This window comes from Bos grunniens, chromosome 10 (genome assembly GCF_055505025.1).
Source record: "Bos grunniens cultivar Pamir isolate PY7600 chromosome 10, Bosgru_T2T1.0, whole genome shotgun sequence".
Lineage (NCBI taxonomy): Eukaryota > Metazoa > Chordata > Mammalia > Artiodactyla > Bovidae > Bos > Bos grunniens.
The window spans coordinates 12,382,822-12,402,172 of NC_141174.1; the positions used below are offsets into that span (position 1 = coordinate 12,382,822).

Below are 19,351 nucleotides of genomic sequence, written 5' to 3' on the forward strand. Positions count from 1 at the left end.
TTTCCTTCTCCAGGGGGTCTTTCGGACCCAGGGACCAAACTTGTGTCTCTACACTGGCAGGCAGATTCTTTATCACTGAGCCACCAGGGAAGTCCATCAGAGTCTCCATGCCCATATTCAAATAAAAGTTGGCCCTATCAACCACCAGCTGTATGATACTGGAGAGGATGTTCCTTAATCTCTCTGAGCCTCCGTTTCTTCATCTCTAAAATGGGAATAATAACAGAATCTCTTTCCAGGATGCTATAAGAAGGATTCAATGTGACAATCCAGGAAGCTGGCACAGAATAAGTACTACGTCAGTATTACCTATTATTAACTAATATCATTCCTCTAAAATCCTTTATGCAAGGATATTTTGTACTCTCCTCATTCCCTTCTCCAGGATACACAGCTCTGAAACACTGGTAGACATTTGGAATGAAGACTTCACCCTTGAACTCTGAGAAAACCACAGTTCTATGATGTGATTAAAATGAAGACAAATCAAGTTTAATTAAACATTGAGACTGGCAATTGTGCTTCGGCCAGAAGCACATTTCTAGTAAGTGTTTAATAATGTGATTACAGAGTGTACTGCATACACTGGGGTGTGAGAAACAATAGTGTATTTGCATGTGAATATACATCTGTCAGCCAAATGAATTCCAGCTCCACATATAGTGCAAACTGGAATGCTCCTGGGAAATAGATGGAAAAGTTGGGTAACAGAAAGGGATAGGAGTGTAGGAATGAACAAATTTGTGTAGAATCCCAGTGTTGACACTTCCCAGTCCTGTGACTGAAAGAAATGTGCTCAAACTCCCCACACCCTGGTTTATTCATCTGTAAAACAGGGAGATTCATATTTCTCTCTTGCAATCAATGGACAGATTACTCTAAGTGAAAACAATCTATGAATGTGGCCAGCCTATCAGTGGTCTCAGTTCGAAGGTGTAAGCTGTCAAGTCACAGTTTTATGCTTGTGTCTGTAGACACATGTCTGATAAGTGTTAGTCGCAAAGAGTCGGACACTACCGAGTGACTAACACGTATCAGATGCCTGTCTAGGTAGAGGGACAGAGTTCATTAGCGTTATCCTAGAGAGCCCAAGGTTACAACCTGAATTCCATCCCATACCCACCCTTGTATGGTCCGCAGGCTCCATCAGACACATTCATGTGCCACTGAATCCTGTTCTTGCCTGACTGATAGCACTCTGTTGCACTCTTTGGAACTGCAGGTGGAGTGTAGCACACAGAAGCATTAGGTTCGCCTTCTAAGAGTCACAGACGGAAGTTCCAGATCTTCATGGACTAACTTATGACCCAGGGAGTTAATGTCATAAACCTCCAAATTCCATTTGCAAAGTGATGATAAGAATAGCCTCTCCTTAGGGCGACTGTGAAGATTTAATCTAAGAACCATGTTTAGTGCCTGACACAATAACCACACAATCAAATTTAGGTTTAATATTACCTTGCTTCGGTACGTGCAATTCTCTTCTACTAGACTATGGAATCCTTGAGGGTCTGAGTTGGTTTTGTTCCCATTATACACCCATCATCTAGCATGGATTCATGTGTAAAGTAGACTTTGAATAAATATTTGTTGAACAGTGAATGAATGACTGCATAAAGAGATAACTCCACTCAAATCCACTCCACTGATGAGAAGGAGGATTAGCAATCTTTTTAATATAAAAGGCAACATAAGTTAATAAAAAGACTTTTGAAGTGCTTCTGCTATTTGAAAATGTGGTATAAAAATTTTTTCTGTTCCATCGTCCACTTACTTCCATCACTGGTTTTGATATAACCTTTCACCTTTGGCTTTAATTGTCATTTTCTAATTCTGCACCTGGTCCCTAAGTGTCCTTATGCAGCATTGCATATCCATCATTCGCATTTGGCAAACCCCTCCATCCAGGCCAACACAGTGTCAGGGACTTACTGTAAAGCTGTAAAAGTACCATGTGAAAAATTAATGCATCTCATGGAGCAAAGTGTGACTATCACTGGGAATCTAATCCAGTCCACGATAATTCCATGAACTGAAGATGAAAAGTCCCTTTTTGTCCTTGACTCATCTGTCCTTCCTTCTCTGACCCTCCTTTCCCCTTTCTTCAGGCTGCTGGGGTATTGACAGGGATTTAAGCGGAGTGGAAGGTCTTTATCTCTTTGAGATGAGCTGCAATATGATTACAATCGATTGAGTGATTTACAGTTTAGAGCGCCTTTCATTACCTCTGTGCTCTATAGAATTATAAACGACATCCTGTATGTGAATATATATTATTATTATTGGATATGTACTATCTTCCTCTGAGAAGCTAAGAATTCTTTTTTTAGGCTTTAAATAACTGCAGGGACCCTGTAAAACTTGTGCAAAGCTTAAATTGAGGAGACTGAAAATTGGAAAGTTTTCCTATAAATAAAGCTGTACACTTGGGTGAGTGTTAGGACGTTTGCTGCTAACATAACTCTGGGGCAGAGAGAAAATTGTGTTTTAGCTTAGGATAATAATTCTAGATTTTCATAATTAAAGACAAATTCTGCAGGCCATAATTTCATTTACTGCTGGAGCTTCTCTGTGACAATTGGACAAACAAAAACTTGTAATTCACTTGGCCCAGCTTTGGAATTACGCAATATTTGATGACTGTTTTAATTCAGAATAATTCTTGTTGTTATTAAGGCCTTGCATAGAGTAAGATGTTATCAGTATTTTTATGTCACACTATCTCAAATGAGCATAATTTGAAAATCACATTAAATTGTGACCATGCTCTAATTCTAAGCTTCAAAGGATCATTCCATGGATCTGGTTTAATAAAAATGTACTCATTATTCATAGAAATTAAGAAATCATTTTTCTTAGATCCCTACTTAAATAGTGCCTAGAAGTGACCCTCAAATTTCTTATTCTTATTTCATTAAGTTCCTGGACTACAATATGTATAATATTTAACTTATGGGTAAATAAACAATTTTCATGCACCTTTTAATTAGTAAAAATTCAGCTTCTTCAAATCCCAAGATAGTCTATTGAAGATTAGAAAAACATAAACCAGGACTTAAGACTAAGTGGACATCTCATAAAGTCCTGTAGAATTTTCCACGAAAATTATTCTTCTGCTCAACAAATGTCTAGACTCAAAGTACTGCCCTGTTCACAAATGAATTCTATTAAGTTACTATAATTGCTATCATGTTATATAATAGAATGTTTCATCATTACAACAAGCTCCTTTGTATGCTACTTATTTTATAAATAACCTTGAGTCATGTGTTAGCTTAATGTCTCAGAAGCATATGCCATGTGTCTCTGTGCCCATGTCACATGTGTCCATGGGTACCTCTCCCTCTACTGGAAATATTCTTCTCTTCCATAGGATGATTACATATATATGTATAATCATATGTAAATATATAATTTACATATGTCTATGTACACATCTTTGTCTTTTTTGTCTTCTGGGTGGTTATGTTTAATTTTAGCATTAGCCAGAGGCCCACAGTTTGCTTGAAACTCTTATCAGCTTCTAAGAGACATTTACAGGGAGAGAAAGGCTCTAGGTTTGATAGCGGTAATTGTATTTAACTTGTAAGATACAAGGCTATTTATCTTGTGGCTGGGAACTCACAGAAGAGAAAGGAGGTTTGCCTGATAAAACAAAAATTAAAGAAAAAAATACTAACCACTCTCTCACCGCTCTGTCTTTCTCCAAGCAAGACCATGAAACAGTAAAACAGACTTTCACCTAGTAAAGCTCTTCCCGTCTCCTTAGATATGTTGCCAGGAGGTAAAAGAGGAAGGTGAAAGGAAACAGCCTCCAAGTCCCCAAGGCCTGAGTGATGGTGAACAGGAAGGCAAGTGTCACAAATGCCCAGGGAAGTGCTGACTTCTAACTTGGCAGAAATTGAAAACTGAACTTGAGAGAAAGCTTCTAAATTGTCCAGACTTGGGATAAGTCGAGAATTTCTGGGGCTTCCCAGTGCCCCCGGAAGAAGCAGTGTGATGAAACCATACAGCTCTCAAGTAGGATGGTCTTGGATCATAATAACAGCTTGCTACATGAGCCAGCTAAGTACCTGAACTCTCAGAACTGTTCCTCTGAAAAATGGGGACAGAATGACCTTGACCTCAAGAGTTACATTAGGGCTAAGATACTGAACATGAAGTAGGGAGTGTGTGGTAAATGCTCAACCAAGAGCAACTATCACCATCTGGATAAGTTTGGCTTAGAGATGCTAGCATCTCCATTTACTCCATCTCTGGGACAACGACCCTATAAATTGGATGGAGCACATGTGTAGGACTTCCCTGTAGCTCAGACGGTAAAGAATCTGCCTGCAACACAGGAGACCCCAGGGGTTCGATCCCTGGGTTGGGAGGATCCCCTGGAGAAGGGAATGGCAACCCACTCCACTATTCTGGTCTGGAGAATCCCATGGATGGAGGAGCCTGGCAGGCTATATCCATGGGGTTGCAAAGAGTCAAACAAGACTGAGTGACTGACATTACTACTTTATATTATGCCAGTGACTGAGTAATGACAAAATGCATTAGATGCATTCAGGAGGTACAGGAAGGTAAATGTGCATTGTCTTATCAATGGTGTAAATGAAGATTTATATTATATAAAACAGAAAGAAGGAAATAAAAGAGTATATTCTAGTCCCACACTGTCCAATACCAGTCACCAGCATCAAAGTGTTAGCCTGAGACTTGAATGAAAAATGTGTTTGAAGTGAAGTGAAGTCGCTCAGTCATGTCCGACTCTTTGCGACCCCATGGACTGTAGCCTACTAGACTCCTCTGTTCATAGGATTTTCCAAGCAAGAATGCTGCTTCTTTCTCACTCTCATATATGTGTGTATGTGTGTGTGTCCCACATATATATATATATATGTGTGTGTGTGTGTCTACGCATATACACATATATGTATATATGTGTGTGTGTATATATATATATAATTAATTTTTTTTCACCAAAGACAAACCCTAGGAAGTTGAAAGACTCTTGTAAATAGAAACTCACCTACCTCTGAATCCTAATTCATTCCTGACAAATTGGAAAAAAAATATGGCAACTGGGTTGACATTTCCTTCTCCAGATCTTCCAGACCCAGGGATTGAACCTGGGTCTCCTGCATTGTAGACAGACGCTTTACCATCTGAGCCACCAGGGAGGTGGATTTAAAGGGATTTAAATCCCTAAGTGCTTAGGACAGAATAATTGCACAATAAAAATAACCCTTCAGGACCATACAAGTTACACTGCAAGCGTGGCTAGGTGTGGTTAGCGGCTGCCACATTGAACAGTACTGGCATGCACTCTGAATGAAGAAAAGAGATACTCCTAGCTTTCTAAACATCAGTGATTTTCAAACCTACCTGCACACAGAATCACCTCAGGAGCTACCTAAAATACTGATGCCTGGACCAGCGCTTCTCAAGTTTTACTGTGCGCAAGAGTCACCTGGGGACCTTGTCCAATTCAGATTCTGATTCAGTAGATTTAGGGCCCAAGAGTCTGCATTTTTAACAAGCTCTCAGGTGATACTGAAGTTGCTGATGCCTGGGCCACACCCCAGACCAGTTAAATTCGATCACCTGGGCCTGGGGCCTGGGCACCCAGAGAGTTTAAAAAATTCCCAAGAGAATCTCATTTGCAGCCAGGTTAAAGAATGCTGCTTCTCTCTCAGTCTCATATATGTGTGTATGTGTGTGTGTCCCATATAAATACATATGTGTGTGTGTGTGTATACGTATATACACATACATGTACATATGTGTGTGTGTGTGTATATATATATAATTAATTTTTTTTCACCAAAGACAAACCCTAGGAAGTTGAAAGTCTCTTGTAAATAGAAACTCACTTACCTCTGAATCATAATTCATTCCTGACAAATTGGAAAAAAAAAATGACTGTTTAGCTACAAAAGTATTTAGTATACACTGGTTTGATCAATTGATACATCTTGTGATCAAATGTTTGAAGAACTTATTAGCAAGGTGGTTTTAAAATATACTTAGCAATGTTCAAACACCTTTATTAAGTGAGTCTCTCTATTTGATGCTATAGCTCTACAGTCTGGAAACCATGCTCAAATATGGCTTTCCCTTTGGGTTGAGTTTATACTCCTTATTCCCTTTGCAGGACTTCACTATCTATGTTTTTTCTCCAGTTGAACTGAAAGTAACACTCGTCCTGAACGGATGAATGAGCAGGTAGATGGGGCTTGTTTTAATGTGCGCTTCAACTCTGGCAAGGCCTCAAATGTTTGCAGGCAAAGATGAAAGAAAAGGAAAGAAAACCTCCTGGCTAGGAATTAATGAAAACCCAAGGCCTGAGAAATTCCAGCATCGTGTCAAGCACACAGACTTGTTTTTAACCCTTCAAAGTCTCAATTATCTAGGATGAGAGGTGAACAACAAAAAACCTCTCTTATCCCCATGTATGCTGTCTAAACAATGAAGGGATAATAAGCATTTGAAATAAAATATGTTGAAGACTTTCTTTAACTCAGTTATTCTCAACTGGGGCAGCATATCCCCCAGGAGACATCTGATGTTCGTGGAGATGCTACTGGAATAAAGTGGGTGGAAATCAGGGGGTCCTGCTAAACACCCCACAATGCACAGGGCAGCCATCACAGCAAAGGATTATCCAGCCCTGAATCTCAACAGCACCAAAGCTGAGAAATCCTACTAACTAAACAAGCTCAGGCAAGGACTTCTATTTGAGAAATACCTTAATGAAAAAATAAAAATGAACATCTCATGAGTTAGTGTCTGTATCAGTAAAATGATGACTCGGAGAAAGAGGAAAATGAGAAAGAAATTTGAGGAAGTGCAATCTGAGAATGAGGACGGCAATCTTGGGTCTGCCCCTCAAGTTGTGTGTTACTGGGTAAGTTATTTTGACTTTCAGAGGCTCAACAATCTAACCTTAATATGAGTATGGTGGTAATAATACTAAACCCAGTTCCCTCATAGGAAGGGATCAGGAGTAAAGGCAGAGAGGCATAGGAAGGTGCTTAGAGCATCAGTAAGCACTACGTGTGTGCTAAGTCACTCAGTCGTGTTCGAGTCTTTGGGACCTCGCGGACTGCAGCCCACCAGGCTTCCCTGTCCATGGAATTTTCCAGGCAAGAACATTGGTGCTTAGCCCCTTCAGTCATGTCCGACTCTCTGTGACCCCATGGACCATGGCCGGCCAGGCTCCTCTGTCCATGGGATTCTCCAGGCAAGAACACTGGGGTGGGTCGCCATTTCCTACTCCAGGAAGCACGATAGCAGTAGTTTATCTATTCATTTAGCTTTTACTTACAATCCCTATTAAAAAAAGGTTCTGTGGGACTTGACGCATTCAAACATAAAGAAAGAGTTTTCTGATCCAGTGTCCTTGAAGGGGAACCACGTCTACATCTTTTTTCATGTTCTGAGTTGGATGGTCAGACAGGATTGGAGCATAGGTCATTGGTGGGCAGTCTACTGACTGAGGAAAGGGCATCGAATCAAGAGCACACCAATGAACTCGGTGTACACGTCAGCAGAGGAAGGACACTGAGACTCTACTCTTTTCAGCACCGCCTGCCATGGGAAGATGGGGAGGCTCACACACTGAAGCTGCTTATCCATCTTCATTTTCCAGGAAGCCTGGATCTAGAAAAGTCCCATCACTGAACCATGTTCCGGGTTCTGAAAGCCCTGATGACACCAGCTCCTGAATCCCAACAGCAACCCCTATTCACGGCAGAGAAAGGATCTTTAATAACCCCAGTCTGCTGAGCCTCCCAGGGGATCTAGAGAAGGCACTCAGTCGTGCCCGACTCTGCAACCCCATGCACTGTAGTCTGCCAGGCTCCTCCGTCCATGTGATTTTCCCAAGAGTACAAGAATGTGTTTCCATTTCTTTCTCCAGGGGATCTTCCCAACCCAGGGATCGAACCCAAGTCTCTTGCATTGCAGGCAGACCTTTTACCCTCTGAGCCACCAGGGCATCCAAATGCTATTTGAGCGTTGAATTTACAAAGGAGAGTAGTATCTATTAGAGAGTCAATCAACTTGTTCCTCACTGCCAAAATTACTTGTGGCTCCTGTAGAAAGTGAAAGTGAAGTCGCTCAGTTGTGTCTGACTCTTTGGGACCCCATGGACTGTAGCCCGCCAGTCTCCTCTGTCCATGGAATTCTCTAGGCAAGAATACTGGAGTGGGTTGCCATTCCCTTCTCCAGGGGATCTTCCCAACCCAGGGAGCGAACCCAGGTCTCCTGCACTGCAGGCAGACTACCATCTGAGCCACCAGGGAATCTGGAGCCTGGCTAAAATTAATTCCTCACGCTCGACTCGCCTTTCACTTTCCCTCCCTTGTCCCCTCCACCACATTGTGTCAAGACAGCAATTAGAGGCTTTATAAGGAACATCTGTCAGTGCCTGGGTGATAACTCTGGGCCGATTTTTCTTTTATTGCCCTCTCCTGTTCCTTAGCCTTTCTATTTTCAGGTTCAAAGAAAGAAGCTGCTTTTGAGTCAGATCTCCCAGAATTAAGAGATAGAAGATTCTGATGGCTACAGAACTATTTTCATTCTGGAGCCTTCCTGATTCACAAAAAGCCAGTGCTACCTGCCATGGGCCCAGCTGGTTTCTAAATCCTTCACAGTGGGATGTTTCAGTCGAGTCACACAAAATCCTATAAATGTCTGTGAGAAGGTTCTGGAGTTGACCCATTCATCCTGGTGTACAGGGACCTGCTGAGCAAAAAGAGTTTCCTGAGAGCACAGCCTCAGGGTGGGATGATGTCACTGAATATTCTGCAGGAGCACCTCTATATTTCTCTCCTGTTTAAATGGTAGCTTTAGACAAGTAGCACAACTTGACCCCTCTTGGTGGTTTCTAGACTTATCCCTAGCAGTAACAAGAAACAGGGTCACTTGTAGAGATGTGGATGGACCTAGAATCTGTCATACAAAGTGAAGTAAGTCAGAAACAGAAAAAAAAAAAATCATATATTAATGCACATATGTAGAATCTAGAAAAATGGTACAGATGAATCTATTTCCAGGACAGGAATGGAGGCACAGACATAGGGAATGGACATGTGGGCGTGGAAGGGGGAAAGAGGAGAGTGGGATGAATTGGGAGATTAGGACTGACGTATACACATGACCACTGTGAAATCGATTGCCAGTGGGAAGCTGCTATGAAGCACAGGAAGTTTGGCTTGGGGCTCTGTTTTGACCTAGAGGGGTGTGGTGGGGGAGGGTGGGAGGGAGATTCAAGAGGGAGGGGATATATGTAAACATACAACTGATTAACTCTGCTGTACAGCAGACACTAACACAACATTCTACAGCAATTATACTCCAATAAATAAATTTAAAAAAAGAAGAAGATGGCTTGGGGAATGGATGGCTATATCACTTTTGCAGAAACTATATCAAGATCTTGACCAGGTGGCTTTGTTCTTTGATACCTAGATACAGAGGGCATTTTGATCTTATGGTTGAAAAATAAACAAATATTGCCAGATTGCTCTAATGGAGCTTTAAATTTAGTAAAATGGATCCTTTCAGTAGCACAGGAAAACAAGAGGGAGAGAAAATAAGGTATCCAAAACTGAAAAGGTGAGACCCTCCTAGGAAGTCCTAGTCCAACTAGAAAGCTAACTTCCCAAAGCCATTTCCAATCTAGGTAACGGGGAAAAGTGACAGCTCCTTTAAATACTCAGTATTCTTCCAACTGCTTCAGGGAAGCACATTACCATTGTTGTTAGCAGGACAGCTTGGCCTCACTACAAATGTGTCTTCCTGCACGGCTAAGAGAACTTGTCTTTTTTAAAAGAGGATTTTCTACTCCAACCACCTTTGTGTGGTTACTGCATTGATCTTTGTAATATGATACTTTAAGAAAAGGAATAAATATAAGATGACACAAGAAAGATGCTCATTTCTCTCTATTCATTTTCAAAATCTCCTCCAATTTGCTATGGGATGAACATTAGAAATGGTGCTCAGCTTGGAATTGGAGAATCTGGTCTCAGTTCTGTCCCTCATTTAGTATTCTCTCATGACCTTAGAAAAAAACACAATATCTCCCCGGGTTTCATTTTAAATTTGAAATAGAGAATAAAGATGCCTACCCTGCCTAATTTACAGGCTACTGAATGAAGTGGTCTGTTTGAGTGAATATGTAATAGTAAGAAATGCTAGTCAAATGTTTGGTAATCCTCATAGCTAACATTCACTGAGTAATGACTTATCTGCCCCAGCATTATGTAGGATATTTTACACGTATATTCACATTAGCCCTGGAAAGTAAGTATTATCATCATCCCGTTTTATAGACTAGGAGACAGAGACTTGGGAGGATCACCATCTTGATTAAGGTTTGGGACTGGATCACCAAATAGGAGGAATGAGCCCTTATCTAGAGAACGAAGAAAGTGGGGAGAGTAACAGAGGAGAATGCGGGGAGAAAGAATCTGACGTATTTTTGAAAGCATTATAGAGCCCCTCAGAGAAAAAATCAGAACTGTTAGAAATTCTTACACGTATTTTACAGTTGTTATGTTTTGAATTAAATGTGGGGACATGTGACAAACATTTCAGTGCTTAGGGCATTTCAAGGTCTTAGCCTAGCAGGCCTTGGAATTACAGCTAACGGGACCAGGTCCCAGCTCCAGCCGGTTGACTCCAAAGCCCATACTTATGACTGCCATACTGTACCATGTCCTGCAATAATAACACATATTATTACTAAATAAGTTACCAACAGTTACCAGTCATAATGGTTTTCAGTGGGAAGCAATGCCATTAAAGAAAAGTTTATCCTGTTTTGAAAACATAGGAAGCAACCCATAATTTGGAACTAAAGATACAAAGAGAGAGGCACACAGCTAGGGTGACTGGTTTTCTTACATATATGTGGCTTTACAAATGGCCATTAAAGAGCCTGCTCACTGCTAGCAGCAAACTCGTGAATTCCGTTTTGGCTCAGGGCAAGTGTTAGCATCAGTTTAGAATCTTTGAAATTCCTAATAGAAACATAACAATCCCTACAGCAGCAGTGGCAGGGCCAATGATAATATGCACGGAGAGGGATTGATTTTTCCTATGAACAAATGAACAGTTTTTAAGATTTCAGGCTATTTTGATGGCTCCCACTCCTCAGCCTCTGGAGCTGAAGCAAGAAGCATTTAAAAATCAGATCTATTAGTGCCTGGTGAATATGGATGATGCTGAGAATTCACAGTAGCTGCTAACACCTCTGGCTTTCCTCAAAGGCTCAATGATAAACACAGAAGGTCATTTTTGTGCCTATAATAATCTGAGAAGTGCTAAGAGTATGTTGAGAGGCTCCCAGCAAAGACTGAGCTGGATACTGTATGGTCAGATGGATACTGAGATGGTGGATAAGTGAGTGGGTGGGCTTTGTGCTTCAGTACTTTGGGGGTCTTGTATGTTCATCTGTGAATGCTTCCATAATTCTTAATCCAGACATAGGAAGACTATGGCTGATAGAGGAAAACCCAGTAGCACAGTTATTTCTGATTGGCTTTTAAAGAAAAGCAATGCTGACTCAGGCATGAAAAAAATAATCCCAGCCTTCAGTAATGGGACATTCTTAGGCCACAAATAGGCAAATGTACTTTACACATTTCTCTCATGTGTGATGATTATTAGCTAGATGGTTCTTACACTTCTGGAAAGGTGCTTCTGGCTTCCTCACCCCTGGGCCCACCTCACTAAAAAGAAAGTGATAACAGTGAGAAAATCATGGGCCATTTTGGAGTGTAGGAGAGAAAGAGTTAGGCATCACATACACGCCCCCATTAATGACAAGTTCAATATTCTGAGCTATTCTCTTGTATCCACCAGGTGATAATGCAATGATGAAGCAACAGTCTTTAGCCAAAGAATTTTTCCTCCCATTCTGGGTGTTTGTATGATCAGCATTCAGGCTCTCAGGAGAAGTGAAAGATAAGAGGGAAAGCTAAGGGATTATTTGAACAGTCTTTCTACAGAAGGCAACAACCTTTCTTCCTACTGCCCTTGATTCAGCCATCTGGCCCTGGGAGTTTGCTGGTGAACTCCCCTTGACTATAAAATTTAAACAATTGATGAACCCCTCTCCCTGCTGTTAAAATGCCTGTTAGGATTGATCTCTGAAAATCGAGGTAGGCTAGCATAAGTGAGAGAGAGAGAAAAAAAAAGGGGGGGGCAAAGTCCACCAAATGAATGAAATCCCACCCTGAAATTTTTCTCTTCCTGTTACTCTGACTTGATGCTCCTCAAGTTTAGTAAATTTCCTTTTACAGTCTTTCTGCCATCTCCGGCCATCTGTATGTTCAACTACACCTGATCGAACGGTGCCACAACCATTAATCAATAATCACATTGATTATTCCAAGAGTATGGATACTTGCTTCTATTAGAGATGATAGCCCTTACCCCCATCACTCATCATTTGCAGTGCCCCAGCAAAGCCATAGTTACTGTATTTGGTATGAGCCAGTCAGGCACTATTAATCAGACAAAAGAAGTATTCAGTGCATAGTTGGGAAGTCTCCAGAAGCTCCTATCCTGAACCCAGTCCTAAAGAAATACTCAATAACTTAGCTTCTCATCAAAAAAAAAAAAATGATGTGTGCTTAATATTCAGTGTTTTCATGATCTGGTGACAGTCGTGAGAAAGTCACCAGTTGGAGGCAAAAACGGGAGAACGAGAGTCTGGTCATCAAGGGTCAAACGTACCTGTGGGATAGTGCTCGTTCACCGGCCAGTTATCCACCTGCAGTGTGGCATTGCCGCCATTCCTGGTGAAGCGCACCACGTGGTACTTGCCATCGTTTACCGGAGTCCTCTCCTCTTTGATGGAGATGTCAACTGTGCCAATATTGAAGACAACTCCGATCTTCCCCTGTTCCTACAATAAAGAGACACAAAAGGCAAGTCACCACCAACCGCAAGGCTTTCTCCCTTTCAAGTTGATCCGAAACTAACAATGAATCTGTAGGTACCTCAGAGAGAGCTGTCAGCTTGAAGTTAATAATAGTATCCTACATTTCTCCATGGGCTTTCATCCTGAACATAAAAGCCAAAGGTACAAAACCACCCAAATTGCTCTCAGAGGCTGCACTGCACAGGTTACATCATTTGACTGCCCTCAACAGATATCAAAGCCGGAACCACAGAACTACCGAACAAGTGAGGAAGGACACTGCAAGGTTCTGGGAGATGAATTAGGCCTCTTTTTGAGAAAAGGCTAATCAGACACTGAATTGTAGGTTCCCTCACAATTCAGATTTAGGATTAAAAGGGAAATACAAGGCTGCTTGCACTCTGGGGGACAATCAAGATCCAGAGGAGGTGTACACAGTGGTTAAGAGCCAATTCCATAGAAGGCGGCCCTGCAGGTTTACTCCTGGTGACATGTTCTGCAGGTTGAAAGAATTTGGAGAATATATCCTCAGGGGAGGCAGCTGGAACTGAGCTGGGGTTTCCCGAGTCAGATGCTGGCACTTTTCCTACGCTTGTAGCCCTATTCCTAAGATTAATCCAAAGAGGGACGTAATATTCACTGCTACAACTTTATGTCACACAGCAGAAGAGAACCTCTGCGGCCCTAACACAGACTTCTAGAAGGGAGAACACAATGAATTCCAGAAGGGTAACATTAGGGCAACGAAGGTGATGACTATGGTGGTGGTGGTGGTGACATTATCCAAACCCTGGGAAGTGCCTAGAAACACTGACATGTAAATAACAGTGCTATTAAAAGTCTTGCTCTTCTCCTCTAATAATTGGTTGTGACTAAGAGTTGGAATTACTATTCAGAAGATGACATAGCATCACTGATCAGATATAATCAGTCTCTTGCCACCTCTATGAATGTATCAGCATGCAGAGTGTCACAGAGAAGGCAATGGCATCCCACTCCAGTACTCTTGCCTGGCAAATCCCATGGATGGAGGAGCCTGGTGGGGTTGCTTAGCAGTCCATGGGGTCGCTAAGAGTCGGACACGACTGAGCAACTTCACTTTCACTTTTCACTTTCATGCATTGGAGAAGGAAATGGCAACCCACTCCAGTGTTCTTGCCCAGAGAATCCCAGGGACAGGGGAGCCTGGTGGGCTGCCGTCTATGGGGTCGCACAGGGTCAGACACGACTGAAGTGACTTAGCAGCAGCAGCAGCAGCAGCAGGGTGTCAGGAGACATCTTTCTCCATTTCTCTAGTTGTCTGGCTTATTGGTTAAACAGTTGGTTGGACTTTCAAAAATAATAAAATTTAGCTGCAATTCTGATGTTCTACAAGACCGAGTCACAATATTTGTTCCTATAGTCTCTGCTATGCTCTATTTCTTTATATTCAAGAAGGAGGAAGAGGAGGAATAAAGGATGGAGAAGAATATGGGAAAAGAAGTCCAGAATCCACATAAACCAAGACATAGGAGAGATTTCACTGAATGTTAAGTTTATTAATTTGGTTCATTCAATACGTAAATATACTGTTTATTAAGCACTCAATATACACAAAGTTGGGGCTTCCTCTGTGGCTCAGACAGTAAAGAATCTGCCTGCAATGCAGGAGACTTGGGTTCGATCTCAGGGTCAGGAAGATCCCCTGGAGAAAGGAATCACAACCCACTCCAGTATTCTTGTCTGGAGAATTTCAGGGTCAGAGGAGTCTGGAGGGCTACAGTTCATGGTTCAAGTTGCAAAGAGTCAGACATGACTGAGTGATTAAACGCACATGTGCGTGCGTGCGCACATACACACACACACACACACACACACACACACACTTGGAGTCAGTAAGAGTTCTGGTGAGATTTTAGGTACTGGTTTCCGTGTAGTTTGCCACACGTCACTTATTTTCCCAGAAGACAGGCTTTCCTCAACTAGTCAATTTTCCTTTAGTATGTGAACACATCTTGTGCCCAATAAAAGAATGAGTAAGGATGTCGGACTCTTAGTCTTTAAAAGCAGGAATCTAGACTGCTTTCAGCGTGCAGGGATACTTAGAAACATCACTGCTTCTTTGTACCCTGACAGTGCAGCACGTGATATAAAGCGATGTCTGCAATGTCCATGTTCTGTTCTCTGGGAGAAGTAATTCAGTTGCCTCCCCAAATGGATACTAAACATACTCATTTTCTTAAGTTTTTAAGAAACAAGATTGCTTCAGTCCCTGCGTATTGTGACAGTGTGGTCTCAGCTTTGCTTTGCTTTCCTATCTCTATCTCCGGCAATAAAAAAGTACCTACTATTAAAACATGACGCATGCGTAAATGAACCAGATGATGGCTTCCTTTGCATCTTTCATGCCCATAATTCATAGTATTATGATCCATTTTATTCTTTCTCCTTAATTCTCTGGGAATGTAGGCATGACAACATGACTTTTCTGCTTTTTCTTACTTAAAGAGTTGGCATGAACTTCTAAGGGTGTGTGCGTGTGTGTGTGTGTGTGTTGGTACCTAATCATCCCCAAGCCTAAACGAGCAAGGCTATAACAACCTGTGTCTTGCTAAGTCACTTCAGTTGTGTCTGTAGCCTGCCAGACTCCTCTGTTCATGGGATTCTCCAAGGCAAGATCCTGGAGTGGGTTGCCATTTCCTCCTCCATAACAGTAACCTTTTTAGCAGAACTGAAGGACTAGGCGAGTTAAGAAACCACGACTGCAGATACCATCACTCCACTGCCCACCCCATGTGGGCTGTGGATTGCACCACTGTTCTTCTATAAAAAACCACCGTATAAATCCTGGATGCGTGGAATGGACGGTTGGTGATTCAATTCACCTCAGAGTCACTAATTAATCAGGGATGGAGAACAGTTTTAGGGGGAGAGAGGAGACCTTGAAACCAGCCTTCTGCAGCTTTTCAGCAACAGCAGTGGCAAAGTACAGTTCTGGCTCACTGAGTGGTCTGATGGGCGAGATATGTTCACTTGGGCAGCTTTTCTGCAAGATCCGTAATAGATTCAGGCAAAAGAAAAGATTTAATCTCTGCCAGAATAAATATTTGGTCCTTATCTTAGGCACCACACGTTTGCCATTGCAATCACTGTTTTGGAGAGGTCTTCTTAATCCTGCTCGCACGCTGCCCCTGTCAGGGGAGACCCTCACCCACGTTTCATTGTGTTTCCTGCAGTGGTAAATGTGGCTGTGCTGGACCTCAGATGTGGTGTCTTCCCTCGCAGTAATAAGATTTCATTACTGCAACCCCCTCGTCATTTGTCTCGGGACCACAGTGACATTATAATCCGTGGCTAACTGCTTTGTCTCAGTTCATTACAGACTTGGTGGCAAATACTCATACAGTTGCCCAGGCTTGAATCCATCACGCTCAGCTGCCATGAAAATAAACTCTGCTGGCACAGGTGTCCAGAAAAGAGAAGATGTGAAGGATAAAAGACATTGGCTTTGGAGTCAACCCTGACTAATCTTGGGCAAGTCATTTAACTTTTCTGAACCCACGTCTTAATAAGATATTATGGGGACAGGGGACCAGTTTTATATACTTTGGAGGACTGTTATAAAATGATAATATGATAATCATGAATGTCATGAGAGTCACGATTTCATAACTGAAATGACATGATTAATATGATAATACTTCATAAATAATAAAATATTATACACACATACGAGATACATGAAAATAGGAGAATGAACCATCCAATCATTTGACCATTTAAAACAGTCTGTGATTACTAGAGAAACTAATTGGTTCAATATGATAAACATAGCTTTTAGCATCTCTTGGTTCATACAATACCACTGACTTTAAAAATATATGACCTTGGGCAGATTGTTTAACTTCTGATAGTTCTTCTGTAAAGGGACGAATGGAGGACTTTAGAAGAATACACCTGTGTGAAGCACATGGTATATGGCTGAGTATACACTGCTGCTGCTATGCTGCTAAGTCGCTTCTGTCATGTCCGACTCTGTGCGACAGCACAGATGTCCCATAGATGGCAGCCCACCAGGCTCCCCCATCCCTGGGATTCTCCAGGCAAGAACACTGGAGTGAGTTGCCATTTTCTTCTCCAATGCTTGAAAGCAAAAAGTGAAAGTGAAGTCGCTCAGTCTTGCCGACTCTTAGCAACCCCGTGGACTGCAGCCCACCAGGCTCCTCTGTCCATGGGATTTTCCAGGCAAGAGTACTGGAGTGGACTGCCATTGCCTTCTCCAGAGTATACACTGGGAGCTCCATAAATGTCAGTTGCTTTTTCTCTTTCTTTCCCCTCGTGAGTGTAGCTGAATGTAGAGGCATAAGCCTAGGACTGATTGGTCTGGCAACATTGTTATTAAGGAATATTGTAGAAATAAATGTACTATGCTGTGCTTAGTCGCTTCTGACTCTTTGTGATGCTATGGACTCTAGCCCACCACGTTCTTCTGTCCATGGGGATTCTTCAGGCAAGAATACTGGAGTGGGTTGCCATGCCCTCCTCCAGGGGATCTTCCCAACCTAGGGATCGAACCCAGGTCTCCCACATTGCAGGTGGATTCTTTACCATCTGAGCTATCAGTGAAGCCCAGAAATAAATGTAAATTTTAGCAAATAGAACACTAAAAAAACAAGATTTGCACAGTTGATTTTCTACCACAATTTGGTAGTGTCTCTCTCTACACATTCCTTGGTCCCTTTTATAAGCCTCTCCAAGATAAGCAAAGTGTAGCTGCAAAAAACAGCATGACTATAAATTTAAATAACTCCACGCCCTTCACCACTAAAGTTGCTACCAAGACAATCATTTCAATCTATGTTTCTCCTTGATATTAAATACAAAGACAAGTGGTAAATCAGAAGACATTACCAAAGAATCCTCAAGTGCATTCAGGAAAAAACTGAACAGTATAGAAAACAGCTGTCTTTAAACTGTCAGTAAGTCATTCTTCATTAGTAATGACTCTTTATGAGCCCACCTGGTTCCTCAAATTAGTCTAGCTCCAGCTTTCCGATCCCTCATCAACCAAATCACAGTTACTGCTATGGAGAAGACCCTAGAGATGCTACAATACTGGAGTCAGATTTCAGGAGCAGGAATGCACATGGGCAAGAAAAATCCTCAGGGTTAAAGGTCTCCTTGAAGGAGATCTCTTCATTCACTCCAGAGTGCCCCAGAGGAAGGCAGAATCCACCGGCTGCTATTTTGGAAAACTGCAGTTGAAAGAAACAGAACTGGGGCCCTCAAACATATGCCATGATGATATTGAGAGAGTGGTTCTCAATATCTCAACTTCTGGCTTCACGTGGAATTTGTGAGTTCAGTGTTAGGTGATCACACATGATAACAACACGTATGGGAGCCCTCTTGGGGTCAGACACTGGGGTTCACCATACTCCTTTCAGAATTCGGGTTATAGTTAATAAAGTGGTCCATGGCACTGTTTTACTACAGTGTAGTTCTCCTCCACCATGGGCTCATAGGAAGAGAAATTCTGGGTCCTCTCGTGGTAGTGGGGCCAATGGACCAGTGTTGGCCAATGAAATCAAGTGTTGGCCAATGAAATCAGGTGTTGGCCAATGAAATCAGGTGTTGGCCAATAAAATCAGGTGTTGGCCAATAAAATCAGGCGTTGGCCAATAAAACCCTGAGCCATCCATTTAATTGCTGATGTGAGACCTGCCAGAGTTCTCCCATTTGCTCCGAAGAAGGGCTTCCCAGGGGACTCAGAGTCTGCCTGTAATGCAGGAGACCTAGGTTCGATCCCTGGGTTGGGAAGATCCCCTGGAGAAGGGGATGGCTACCTACTCCAGTATTCTTGCCTGGAAAATTCCATGGAGAGAGGAGCCTGCTGGGCCAGACTATAGTCCATGAGTTGCAAAGACACGATTGAGTGACTAACACTTTGCCTGCACCCAGCAAATTCCTGGTAGTAGCTTCTTTGTCAGTCTGGGTCAGAACGAGGATGACAACAAGCCACAATGCAGCAGACATGGAACATTCGAGAAACAAAGCTTTGTTGCTGTACGCCAGCAAAAATTTGAAGCTGTTTGTTATGGCAACATAACCCAGGCTATCTGGATGATGAACTATGTGCTCAGCAAATAATTTTAATAGAATAATTTTCAAATTCTCACAATTACCCTCCAAAATTTATAGGTTAAAAAGATGAAGATTCAGAGATTTGAGAATTCACACAACTACTAAGAAACATATTTAATATTAGAATACAGCTCTTTCTAACTTTACAACCCATGGATTTTTCACCTTGTTATGTTTCCATTATATGTATTACACGTTGCAACTGAGTTATATATATACGACGGTACACACATTACGTATTTTACACTTTACATCTGTATAACCTGCCGATCTGTCTGCCTAAAGTACTTGCGTGCA

At 42.0% G+C, this 19,351-nt stretch overlaps 1 protein-coding gene across 8 annotated transcripts in view; it reads right to left on the reverse strand.

Annotated features, from left to right (window-relative positions):
• Positions 1–19,351, reverse strand: part of NRXN3 (neurexin 3) — a 1,787,606-nt gene that overhangs the window by 198,468 nt on the left and 1,569,787 nt on the right. For all 8 annotated transcript variants that reach the window (XM_086319413.1, XM_086319414.1, XM_086319424.1 and 5 more), the window contains one exon: positions 12,745–12,916. In XM_086319413.1, coding sequence (XP_086175539.1) covers positions 12,745–12,916 — 172 coding nt within the window. The remainder of the gene's footprint in view (positions 1–12,744; positions 12,917–19,351) is intronic.